This window comes from Primulina eburnea, chromosome 12, assembly GCF_022965805.1.
Source record: "Primulina eburnea isolate SZY01 chromosome 12, ASM2296580v1, whole genome shotgun sequence".
Classification (NCBI taxonomy): Eukaryota; Viridiplantae; Streptophyta; class Magnoliopsida; order Lamiales; family Gesneriaceae; genus Primulina; species Primulina eburnea.
Window position 1 is genome coordinate 15,640,690 of NC_133112.1, and position 13,654 is coordinate 15,654,343.

A 13,654-nucleotide genomic window follows, 5' to 3' on the forward strand; every position below is an offset into this window, starting at 1 on the left:
GAAGTGTTAATTGAGTGACTTGCATAACTTGACGATTGATCTATTTGACGTACGAATGACTAGACCCACCATGACACACACACGTTCGAATTAGTGCCAAGACTTATTTGTAGATGAAAAAGAGTATTTATTTGTGAAATGACTTGATTATGATGTGAAAAAATTTACTGAGGCACGAACATAAAATTGTTAACTCACCATTAACTTTTTCTGGTGTTGGTTATTTCGTTTTTTTTTATTTATTTTGTCTGTTTAGAATCTCGTGCTTTAACCTATTTTACTCGAGGGCGAGCAAAAGGTTAGTATGAGGGGGTTGATAGGACTCGTTTTTACGTGTTTTTAGTGTTGGTTTCGAGTCGCATTCATACATCATATTAGCTTGTTCTAGTTTATTCTTGCATTTTGTTTGCATTATTTAGCATATGACTGATTTCGTGTGTTTTGTGGTATTTTGTAGGAATGGAACCAAATATAGCAGAAAATGGGCACAACAACGAAGAAGCCTCGCTAGGGCGGTCAAAACTGACCGCCCCAGCGAGCATTCTAGTCTTACCGAGGATATCGAACAGAAGACCTCTCGCTAGGGCGGTTAAAACTGACCGCCCCAGCGAGACTGCTAGCCTGGACAAGAGAATTTAACAGAAGATCTCTCGCTCGGGCGGTCAAAAGTGGCCGCCCCAGCGAGACTAGAGAGAAGGCTCAAAGTTTTTATTCGAGAGTCACTCGCCCCAGCGGTCAAAACCTACCGCCCTAGCGAGTTACGCGATCCAGCAAGATTCTGCGAGATTTGTTTCTATTTTCATGGACTCTATCCAAGACCACTAACCTAATACACGAGATTGGGCGCCGTTTTTCAGACTTACACATCATATTTTCATCATTTTTTCTGGGAGAGAAGGCTAGGAGTAAGGAAGACTTTCGAAGAACTCGAGAATTCCAAGCGTCGCAGCCATCTTCCATCGTCATATTTAGTATTTTATTATTCAGTATTTTTTTCTCTTGCATAGATTGTTGATTTTTAGTATGAATTTGGTTGGCTAAACTCTAAATTTGTTGGGATTTGAGGGGATCCTACCCATACTCGTTGTTTAACATTATTTCTTGACATTTTTACAAGTGATTTGTTTATGCTATTGTTATTTCTTGTTTCAAGCGAAGCCTAGCTATCTTCCTTTGATTATTGCATGTTGTTAACGATTTCGACAGACTAATTAACAATAGGATCGCATAGTATAAACCACGGACTTACAATTTTAGTAGACATACGGAATTGGGTACGTGTCGATAGTAATAGTTCACCCGGATGAAAGCTAGTGGATTCCATAGAACGTAATGCAATCGTGAACTGTTAAATAATTGAGGACACTTGATTACTGCATGTTTATGATTAGTATTAATATAGCTCGACAGAGTATATTGATTAGTCTAGGGAATTCCGTCGAATGCACGAGTAAAAGTCGAGTCTAATTATCTGAACACGAGTGGTAGGTGAACTGATAATTCCCAACAAATTCGTTTCTCATTTGATTTTCATCCAATTTAATCATTGATTTCTTGATTATTTGTTCTTGCATTTTAATCATTTTAGTATTAAATTCACTTTAGTTTAATCACCAACTCCATCTATCGTTGCTAGAGAAATTTAAGTGAAAATAAGAATAGTGTAACGCAGTCCTTGTGGATCGATACTCGTATTCACGTACGTTTATTATAACTTGACTATCGTGCACTTGCGATATTTTAAATCGAGCTTTCATTTATAAAACAAATTTTGGGACTATTCACTGTGCAAGTTTGGCTCGATCAGAGAATGAGCTTACCTGACTAAAATCATACAACTGATAGTTGCCAATAGCCGAAGATTAATGCGTACATTATCAACGACAACTGAAGCCAGCTGAATCTTATCTACATTGAACTGATCAGTTGAGCAGAATCAAACAAACTGATCAGTTACAATCAGTTATGAGCTTTCCAACAGAGTGTTTTTCAGCTGATCTCTCAGATGTACACGTCATCAGTTGAGAATGACAACCGACAAATAGTAAAAATAGACTGCAACTCGTAGTGAAACGCCGCATTTCAGAATCTACAGTGTACAAATGTCAGAAGAATGTTGACGTGGCAATCAACAGCTATAAAGAATCCAATTGTATTTATTGTTACCGTTGAAGAGATGCCTATAAATAGGCAAAAAGAGTAGTTGAAAAACAACAAGCTTCTATTCATCTTGCTGTTACGCTGCTTAAAAACATTCACAAGCTCACAGTTATCAGAATATCAGTAGCATTCAAGGTTATATTTCGAGCTTAAATAGCACAAGTCATTTGTTGTATATTCATTCAATTGTGCTAAGATCAGTTTACGAACTGTAAGAAAATTGTATACTAAGAGTTTCAGTTTTTGGCAGTGTTAAGTCCAAAACTGAAGTGGGTCTATACGATCTTGTATTGATCAAATTCTGTTAGTGAATATCCTATCTTTGTGATAGAAAGAATGACGTAGAAGGAATTCAATCTCCGAACATCCATAAACTCTTGTGTCATTTTATTTCAGTTACAAATTCTATCTTTCAGTCAGTTTACTTCCGCAACTGATTGTCATTGACCGACAAGATTGCCTACATACCTACATCTATCCTTAAACTTCCGTCAAAATAAACAGAAATAGATTAGACAAACCTAACATTGCATTTGTTAACATCGCGTGAAAAATATAACTACTTAAAAAAACAAAAAAATCAAATTAAAACTAAAATTTGATAAAGAAGCTAAAATCATAAAGACACAAACATGCAAAACCAAAATTGCAGTTGACCAAAATTAAAATTTTAGTTAACTCTCTCCATCCATTTGCATCCTTTCCCTTAGAAGAATATGGTTATGCATAGATGAACTTATTGCATTAAGATTCTAATATAAGCTGATAGCATGTAAAAAATCTCATAAGACAGTTAACATTCACATGTGAGAGCATTTCAAAAGAAGGTATCAAAAAACGAAGGCATACACAATTAATTAGCATGGTGTAAATCTATAAGTATGTGGCGGTTAATGATCTTGAGCATCCGACCGAATGTTCAAAATTTGGGAAACCACCAGCTTAGAAAGCTCATTAATGACAGTTTGATAATCATCTGATTCTCTTTGGGCTGACCATCCTGACGACAGCGAGCTTAATCGGATGTATTCACCTGCTGCAACTTTTGTTTTTGTGGTCGTGGTGAGGACCCTTTCCAAATCATTCATTGATAAAGGTCTTGGCTCCTAAAAACGAAAACCGACACCATAATATATAAGATGAAAATTTTGAATAACCAGCCCCGTCAAATTAAAGCAACTATTACCGTGGCCCGATCAGTGCAAATTCAGTGCTAGATTTTGGGCGAGATGGGAAACATTGGCACTAAACCAAGATAGGATACATAAGCACTAAACTTAAAAACGACTATATATACACGAAGCAACATTTGGCAATAGTATGTTTACAAAGTAACCAGAATTAAAATCACATAAAGTCATCATCGCCAATCTGCAAGATATTGCAATTTCCTCTGGACCAAAAGTGCATCGCCAAATTCACAAGATTGATTTGTACCAAAAACACAAGTTCAAGAGTAATGCTGATGACTTGGAATGAGACAAATACATAGGACCAAAACAGACATTAAATATCCAGCAAACAATCAACCAAATCAGCACACTTCTAATTTCGTAGCATAGCAATGAAACTAGATGGAGTTCGGAAAGCATGATATTTATAAAACTTAAGAATCTACTATCAAGAAACATGTTGGTTATCTAGCTTTGGATCATGTATCTGATATTTTGTAATAGCACACAGTTGTACTAAAATGAAGATACAAATGAAAATTCAAAAACAGATAACTAACCTAAAATTTCTAGCCCCAACAAGAAGCAAACTTTTAACATAAATAAGTAACAAAAGAAAATACTGACCGGCCACCAACCCCCAGTTGTGTAGTTGCATTAACCTCTCCCAGCCCGAGTTCAAACCCAGGTTAAAGCAAAAAATCCCCCACCCCAATGTAATTAAAAAGAAAAAGGAAATACTGACCGGAGCTGGCTTTCCACTCTTCTCATCATTAAGCAGGTCCCTAATAGGAAAATAGGCTGCTTTTTTGCAAAGTTCTAGAAGATCTGAACCAGTGTATCCATCACATTGGCCGGAAATTCGGTCATAATCAATGTCATCTGCTACCTTCTCATCCTTTAAAAGAACTTTCAATATAGCTGCCCTTTCTCGGCGATCAGGAATCCCAATTTCAAATGCCTGAGGAAGACGTCGAAGAATTGCTTCATCAATTTCTGATGGACGATTGGTTGCAGCAAGCACCATCACCCTAGCGCTTTCTACACCAACCAATTCAAGCCATTCAAACAATGATACAATCTAAAACAACCCATAAAACTGAAATGAACGAGGAACCTCGCAAGGCAAAACTCCAGTCATGGAGCATGAAAAAACAGTTAAATGGGATTATAAAAGAACTTACGATCAGTAGTGAAACCATCCCACAAAGCCATAAATTCGGTCTTCATATTTGTCAGTGCTTCATGATCTGTACTCTTGCGTTGGCCTAAGAAACTATCCACTTCATCAATGAAAATAATAGCTGGCTGGAGCTTGTAGGCCAAGGAGAATACAGCAGCCACTGCAGAACAATAGTACAGAAAAAATAAACAGAAGAAAATTATAGAGAACTGCTAAAAAACCCAAGTGTCTTCAAATCTTACTAGCACAAAAATAATGAGCATTAAGTTTTAAAAGTTCCGTATCTCATGAAAAACATGGAAAAGAAGAAATAGAAAATCCTCCTTTCAAATATATCGTTTAAATTTTTAAATAAATAAAATCAATATTCACATTTCTGAGGTGTTCTACCTATATAAGAAATCCTTGCTTGAAAATAAGATAATTCTGAAACAGAGCCCCACAAATTCTTCTTTCCATCATTCTACTTTAAACAAAAGGATAAGTTACTAACTTTTAAAAACAATATAATGCTCTCAGTGACCATCACAAAGATACATCTACAGACTAACTTAAACACAAAAAACCAACCCATCTCCCACAGTTTCTTCAGGTGTCACAAACATTAAAACACACAACCCAGAAAATGTAATACGGAGAAAGCCGAACGGAGTTTAAGAAATTTTATGAGAAATACCTAATTTCTGTGCATCGCCAAACCATTTGCTCATTAGATTTGATATTCTAACATTGATGAAAACAGCTCCTGACTCTTTTGCAATTGCTTTTGCAAGCATTGTCTTCCCAGTGCCCGGTGGTCCATATAGCAAAACACCTTTTTGTGGACAAAGAAGCTTCCCCCGAGAAAACAGCTCGGGTCTTCGTAGTGGCAGAATGACAATATCATACAATGCTTGTTTAATGGAATCCAATCCTCCAATAGAATCGAATTTCACATCAATTTCATCCGGGTTGACGACATCACATGCTATAACATCCTGTGTCATCATGAAAGGAATATGCAATAAGCAGAGCATGTTTATTTACAGATATTGTTAAGCAATTTCAACAGTAAAGCTTGCTTCAGTAGCTTAACCAAAAATACATTAAAATTTACACTGAAACTTAAATCAGATACGCAAGATTGAACATAAACGATTCTTCGTCTTACTGGCCACGTAGATACAAAAATAATGGTGGATTTATTTCGATCAGATGATAGATAATATGAATTTCCCAGGATCAATTGTCTGCCCAAGTCTTCAGGAAACAAACTTCTGCAATGTTTATCTTAGTTCAGCAAACCTAATAGTTATCCACAATATCAAACTTATTAAAAGGATCTAGTTATGCTCCAATGGAGTCGATACCTTCACTTCATGCTAAAATCTACATCATCAAATTACCGATTGGTCAAGTGACTAGTGAGGCGAGTGGGTGATTCCATGTCTTTATTAGAATTACACGTAATTTTTGAATCCCCATGGGCTCTGGATCAACTGTCTGCCCAAATCTTCAGGAAACAAACCTTTACAGTGTTTATCTTAATTTAGTAAACCTAATAGTTATCCACAATATCAAACTTATCAAAAGCATCTACTTAAGCTCCAACGGAGTCTATACCTTCACTTCATGCTAAAATCTACATCGTTAAATTTCCGATTGGTTAAGTGACTAGTGAGGCGAGTGGGTGATTCCATGTATTTGTTAGAATTACACATAAATTTTGAATCCCCACGGGCTTTGGATCAAATATCTGCCCAAATCTTCAGGAAACAAACCTCTACAATGTTTATCTTAATTTAGTAAAACTAATAGTTATCCGCAATATCAAACGTATCAAAAGCATCTACTTAAGCTCCAACCACGTCGATACCCGCGCTTCATACTAAAATCCACATCGTCAAATTTCCGAAGCAGTCTCAACTCATTAAAATGCTTAAAAACCCATCTTTCGGCACAAGGATGCAAAACGGGAGTATTCTGACGATTTCTCGAAATGAAAAGAAAAGAAACAGAGGCAATAGGAACCTCGTATGAATTTGTTTGGATGAGAGGTCGGCCTAAACGCTTGGCGATTTCTTTCTTGTTCTCCAGAGCCTTTTTGGAAGCTTCGCGGTTAGGGTCGAGCTGCCTGAGCCCGACGAACAACACCAAGCAGCTGAGGGCGGCGCTCGCGGCGTATAGAATCAGTTCCTGAACCAATTTCGTCTCCGACGAACCACTCCTCATTCTCGCAAAGTTCCGATTCAGTTTGCTCTATGATTTTGGATGATTCAGGGTTCGGAATTCGGAAGGGGCCAAGGAAGATAGAGAGAGGTGTGGGTAGACTTGTCAAATTGGGTCAGGCCCGTCGGGTCGGACCGCCCCGCTATAAAAATTGAGTGGGTTGGGTTGATAAAATAGCAGCCCGTTTGGAGGCGGGCCAAACGGGCTGAACCCGTTTGGGTTGCGGGCCAAGACGGGGCGGGCCTAAACGGGACGGGCTGGCCCGCCAGATTAGGATAGAATGTTATATTTAGTAAGGAATGAGATTCTCCATTCCTTTGATGTCCTCTTCCTGTTTCTAATTGCCTTTAGTTAATTGTATTAATACTAAAATTCTACAATATACAGAACTTTAATAGAAGAAATTGACCAACAACCACTTGTTAATGTAAAGAATCATACCTGAATCAAAACTTATATCCATCCTCTTATACGTTTTTTTGAAACTAAAAAAAAATAATATATTAGCATCATCAACTAACATAACAGAATTTTATATTAATATCATTTTCTAATATTATCAATAAATAAATTTAATATCCGGACCTGGAAAAAACTCAAATAACTCGACAGAGAAAAAATAATATTATTTTATAATATCATTTTACCGTGATATTTTTTAATATTAATATCATTTTTTATTATTGTTTACTACGATATAATATTAATATCATTTTACTATGTTAATGTTTCGAATTTTTTTTTTTAAAAAAAAAGCGGGTTGGCCCGTCTAACCCGCGACCCAAGGTGGGTTGGGTTGGGTTGGCCATTTAGAGGCCCGCCAAAATGGCGGGCTGGCCCGCCCCGCACCGCCTAATGGCGGGTTGCGGCGGGTGGCGGGCTGGCCCGCCCCGCCAGCTCGTTTTGACATGTCTAGGTATGGAAAAGTCGAGAGGTGTAATTAGGTACTCAAAATTCTATTTCAAACTCTATTTTTATTTTAAAATAGTATAATTCCTACGTCAAATATAATAATAATTATTATTGAAATGGTTGGTTTAATTATTTTAAATATATTATTGAAATATCAATTTGATTTCAAGCCTAAGATGATATCAGAGCCATAGAAATAGTCTGGTTAATAATTTAGCACTTTTTATTCAAATGAATATTTTCAGTTTAAAGGAAACTGTTCATAACAGTTTAAATGAAGAATATGATTTACCTGAAAATTTAGATTTATTGAATAAATGGACTATTCCTAAGATAGAATCTAAAATGATCTATAAGTTAGGAACTTTTGAAAGAATTGGTTTTAAACAAGTAGTTAAAACTACAGAATCATCAGTACCTCTTCATAATGAAGAAATGGTTATTAGATTGTTAAATAATAAAGATATTATACCTTATATGAAAAATTATAAATTTATTCATATAGGATTAATTCAAATTGCTTTTAGACCTTTAACTTTAGAAGGTTTACCAGAAAGATTTATAGCAGCTTTAAGAGATGGTAGAAATTTGAATTGGAAACAATCCTTGATGGGAATAATTCAATCTAGTCTGGCACATGGTCCAGTATATTTTGATGTTTATCCTAATTTATATTTATCTTTGTCTGATATTAATATATTAGATTCTTTAACATTAAATGTTAAAACTCATGGTTATAATTATACTCCTGGCACAGAAGTTACATGTATCTGTTATCATATTTATTATAAACCAATATTTACACTAAATTCTATGTGTAAAAGAATAGATAAAAAAATTAAATAAACTATTCTTATAGAAACTAATTTTAATAGATCTAATATTACAACCCGTAGATCTATAAAATGGGAAGAAATTGAACTTCCAGAAAACTGGATAATTGAACAAGCTGTTCCTAGAAATCCTATAATAAATAGAGATTTACAACAAGTTATACAAAATAATGAAGGATCTTTTCAAATACAGTTTAATAATGAACAAAGAAGATTATTACCATCTTCTATTTATGCTAGATCAAGATCTAGTCATTCTTTTATTTCTCCTCTAGATTATATGGTAGATATACCACAAACTTCTAGAGCATCTACTTCTCAAGTTAGGGAAGAATTAGAATCTACTAATACAGTAGATGATTTAATTATAAATCAAAATAATATTGTTCATAAAAGTAACTTTCAAAAAGTTAGAGAAACTGATACAGTTTCAGAAATAAATTTTAGTATTTAAATGGATAGTAAACCAAAAATTGATTTTAATAAAGGATCTTCTGCTAGAGCAAAGATCAATGCAGAATTTTATTTACCCAAATGAGAATCTTTCAGAGATTGGTACTTTAAAAGTTTTTCTGAAGAATAGTTTGAGTATATTGTTTCAACATTTTATAAATATTGTAAAAAACAGAATAAATTAATACATTTTGTTCCTTGGTTTTTTAAAACATTCATTATAGATTATATTTCTATTCTTGAAAGAAATTATAAACTTTCTTCAGGACAGATTCAAAAATCTGTTTATCCTCCTCAACAATCTTTTATTATAGAAAAGAATAATAAAATTTTAAATTTTACTGCTTTTTCAAAATTATTTGAAAATGATAAGTTACAAATTACTGTTAAACATATAAATCAGATAATTGAAAAACAGAATTATACAAATTTATATCTTACGATTATAGGAGAAGAAATAAATTCTCTTAAAGATCGTATTGATAAAATTATTTTAGCTATTAATAAAATAAAACCTGATGTTCATATAGAAGAACCAGAAAATAATATTGTTTCTGTTGTCACTTCATCTATACAATCCCCTCCTGATATAAAGGATTTTAAATTTAAATCTTCTATTTCTGATATAGAAAAATTAATAGAAGAAAAATTTAGAAATCTTAATTTAAATACTCTTAATGAAGAGTTTGAAGAATTAGAGAAAATTAATAATCATTCTGATAATGAAATTAATAAAATTAAATGGGCTGATAGACCTACTACATCCAAATATTACTATAATAAACATACTCCCATGGATGTTCTTATTGAAGAAAATGAATATATTTTTGCTAATAGCTATAATGGAAAAAATATTTATGAATAAATTATTGATGGTTTTAGTGATAGGCAAATTTATAATACTGCTCACAGAATGCTTATGTATAGTACTGTGTGTAAATCATCATGTAATACTGATAAAAATATTGCTAAAATTATAACAGCAGGATTCACTGGCCAATTTAAAGGTTGGTGGGATAATTATTTACATTATTCTCAAAAAGATGAAATCTTTAATTCCATAAAAATAGAGAATAATATTCAATTAGAAAATGTAGTTTATACATTAATATGGACTATGATTGAACATTTCACTGGAAAATTCACTGATAATAGCGAACAAATTAGAACTTTATTAAGTAATCTAAAATGTAAAACACTTACTGATTTTAGATGGTATAAAGATACTTTCTTATCTCGAATTTATGAAATTCCAGACTGTAATAATAGTCTTTGGAAAGCTAAATTCATAGATGGCTTACCTTTCTTATTTGCTGAAAGGGTTAGAAAAGTATTAAGAAAAGATGATATTAATATTTCTTATGATAATTACACTTATGGTAATTTAATAAATACTTGTATTCAAGAGGGTTTAGCTCTCTGTAATGAATTAAAATTAAATAATCAAATTAAAAGACAGAATTTACTAGAGAAAAAACAATTAGGAAAATTCTGTGATCAATTTGGTATGGACTTACCTAATAAAGGTAAGAAGAAAATTAAAGATAAAGATGAAAAGATTTATAAGAAAAGACATTTGTCTGATAGACAAAAATATAGAAAGAAGAAAAGAAAAGATATCCGTGAATCATGGAATGCTGAAAGAAAAGCTAATAAAGCTAAAAATAAATTAATAATTTGTAGAAAATGTAAAAAGCCAGGACATTATGCTAATCAATGTTGGGCTAAAAACAAAATTAATAATTTAGATATAGATGATAATCTAAAAGAAACATTATTTAAAATAATAATGGATTCAAATAATAATTCTGATAGTGAAACTAAGAATTCTTCAGAATCCTACAATTCAGAAGAAATTTTGGATAATGAATCAGATATTTCTGATTTAGAAGAATGCAATAATTGTATACAAGGAAAATCTTGTATAAATCCTATTGAGGATAATAATAATAAAAATGATGAGTTTTATAAACTTATGTCTCAATTTCAAGATTTGAATATTAATGTTTTAACTAACAATAATATTTTGGAATTCCTTAAAATGATTAAGGACCCAATATTAAAATCTACTATTATTGATCAAATGGAGAACACTGATTCAACTAGTAGTAATGATAATAACATTCTTGTTAAATAAGAACAAGCTTATTCTATGAAAGAAGTTAAAAATCTTTTACAGAAAAAATATAATCAACAAAATCCAGTTACTATAAAGGATTTAGTTAAAGAGATTGATAATATTAAAGAACAAGTAAAATTTTTACATAATAACAATAATAGTTTAAATTATCGTATTTCAGTCATTGAAAATAATAATAATTCAATTTCTGAAAGTTTTGAAAATATTCAAGATATTTCATTTCCTGATAATAATCAGAAACATTTATCTGTTTTGAGTATGATAATATCTCAAAAATGGTATACTAATATTACTTTATTAATTGATAATTCTTATAAAAAGAATTTCATTGCTATGATAGATAGTGATGCAGATTTAAATGTTATACAGGAAGGATTAATTTCTACAAAATATTTTCATAAAACTACTCATTCTCTTTCACATGCAGGAGGAGAATCCTTAGAAATAAATTATAAATTACCCAAAGCTTATATTTGCAAAGATAAAAACTGTATTCAAACCAGTTTTTTATTAGCAAAAGATATTTCTAGCCAACTTATACTTGGTCTTCCTTTTATTTATCAAATATATCCTTTAACCTATGTTGATGAAACATGTATTATAGGAACTTTTCAAGGTAATCCTATTTCCTTTAAGTTTATAACTAAACCTGTTCATAGAATTTTAAATGAATTACAAGAACAGATTGAAAGAAAAACTTTTCAAATAAACTCTTTAAAAGAAGAAATAAAATTTCTTACAATTGATGATAAATTACAGAATCCTAAATTACAGGAAAAAATAAAAATTATTTATAATAAATTTTCATTAGAGATATGTGATGATCTTCCTAATGCTTTTTGGAATAGGAAAAAACATATTATTTCTCTTCCTTATGAAGATGATTTCCAGGAAAGAAATATTCCTACTAAGGCTCGTCCTTGTCAAATGAATTCTGAATATTTAGAATTATGTAAGAATAAAATTCATTCTTTGTTAGATAAAGGTTTGATAAAACCTTCTCAATCTCCTTGGTCTTGTACTGCTTTCTATGTTAATAAACACTCTGAACAGGAAAGAGGTGTTCCTAGATTAGTCATAAACTATAAACCCCTTAATAAGGTTTTAAAATGGATTAGGCATCCTATTCCTAATAAAAAAGATTTATTAGACAGATTAGTTCATGCAATTATATTCTCAAAATTTGATTTAAAATCAGGATTTTGGCAGATTCAAATAAAAGAATCTGATAGATATAAAACTGCTTTTAATGTTCCTATAGGACATTATGAATGGACAGTAATGCCATTTGGCCTTAAAAATGCCCCTTCAGAATTTCAACAAATAATGAATGATATTTTTTATAACTATAGCAATTTTATAATTGTTTATATAGATGATATCTTAGTATTTTCTAATGACATTGAAACACATTTTAAACATTTAGAAATGTTTAAAAATATTGTTATTCAAAATGGATTAGTTATTTCAAAATCTAAAATGATTTTATTTCAAACTAATATTCGTTTTGTTAGGATCGAGAAAGAGTTAAGAGGGGGGGTGAATGAACTCTTTCACATTTTCTTATTTAAAATGTATTTTCAACCGTGTTTAGGCGGTTCGAAAAACTCCTTTCTCAAACGGTCGAAAGAGGTGAACCACTAAAGTGTGCGGAAGACGGTTCACTTCCTTTTGACAGATATTTCTTAAAGATTTGACAATCTAAACAACAAGGATATGAATAACAGATAGCAGTTTGCACAAGATAAGAGACACAGTATTTTTATGGATGTTCGGAGATTGAATACTCCTACGTCACCCCTTCTTCCTTTGGTAGGAAGGATTCCACTAAAAGACTTTGACTTTACAAATCGTTTGTAACAGCCCAATCCAATCAGGACTTATTCCATTGCCTGTTTTGGAACTCCTAGTGATCATTTTACACTTCTGGATTTTTAAGAACCCTTAGTTCACCAGACTTCCAAACTTTAATCAAATAACCACAGGTTATTGATAGAACAGTAGATTGTTTTGGTAGCACGAAAAGATCCTTAAATGATCAAATATGTGTCTGTGGAGCTGCGTGCAAAAGAGCGATAATGGAAAATGTAGACTGTGAAAGTGCTCAAAGATCTCTATGAAGGCAAGCTTATAAACTTTTTCAATCGATGTTAGAGTTGTGTAGCTTGCTTGTGCATAACTTGCATTCCTCCCAGATGATATAGCTAAAAGATCTAACGGTCAGAAAGTACTGTTAACGTAAACCTGAGCTCCTGAAACAGATAAGTCGCTTTCATATTTATGAGCAATAAATGTCCGCATTTAATCTTCCTTTTTCTTATCATAAATTTGAGGCTCTTTACTTGAGGTTTTCTTCTTTAGGCGACTGTGCATATATCATCAGATCATGAAAACTGTCTCTGAACCTCCTTTCTGGGAAGGAGAGATAAATGCACATCTTCCTTGGAATCGATGTGAGATTGTTGACTTCAAGGTTTTGAATGCATACAACCGGTCAGGGAATGTCGTTTAGCAATAAGTAAGTCTCTTAAATGAATCGGCTGAAATCTAAAGAATAAGCGGTTGAAAATCAGCGGTTGAGAATTTCCAACCG

General features: G+C 32.4%; 1 protein-coding gene across 1 annotated transcript; it reads right to left on the reverse strand.

Moving 5' to 3' along the window:
- Positions 1-2,879: 2,879 nt before the first annotated feature.
- LOC140807903 (uncharacterized) lies at positions 2,880-6,815 on the reverse strand. The gene is made up of 5 exons (XM_073164859.1): positions 6,526-6,815; positions 5,192-5,492; positions 4,517-4,675; positions 4,078-4,373; positions 2,880-3,266 (listed from the first exon to the last, which is right to left on the reverse strand). Exons 1-5 carry the CDS (start codon positions 6,724-6,726, stop codon positions 3,051-3,053), a joined length of 1,173 nt encoding a protein of 390 aa, XP_073020960.1. The 5' UTR covers positions 6,727-6,815; the 3' UTR covers positions 2,880-3,050.
- Between the last annotated feature and the right edge of the window lie 6,839 nt (positions 6,816-13,654).

What these genes read in the sequence shown, in the direction of transcription:
- LOC140807903 (XM_073164859.1), bottom strand. Translation starts at nt 6,726, where the DNA reads ATGAGGAGTGGTTCGTCGGAGACGAAATTGGTTCAGGAACTGATTCTA. An exon ending in TCCAAACAAATTCATACGAG is followed by an intron (nt 5,493 to 6,525) that starts GTTCCTATTGCC and finishes ATGATGACACAG; the next exon opens with GATGTTATAGCATGTGATGT. An exon ending in AGAGTGGAAAGCCAGCTCCG is followed by an intron (nt 3,267 to 4,077) that starts GTCAGTATTTCC and finishes TTTCGTTTTTAG; the next exon opens with GAGCCAAGACCTTTATCAAT.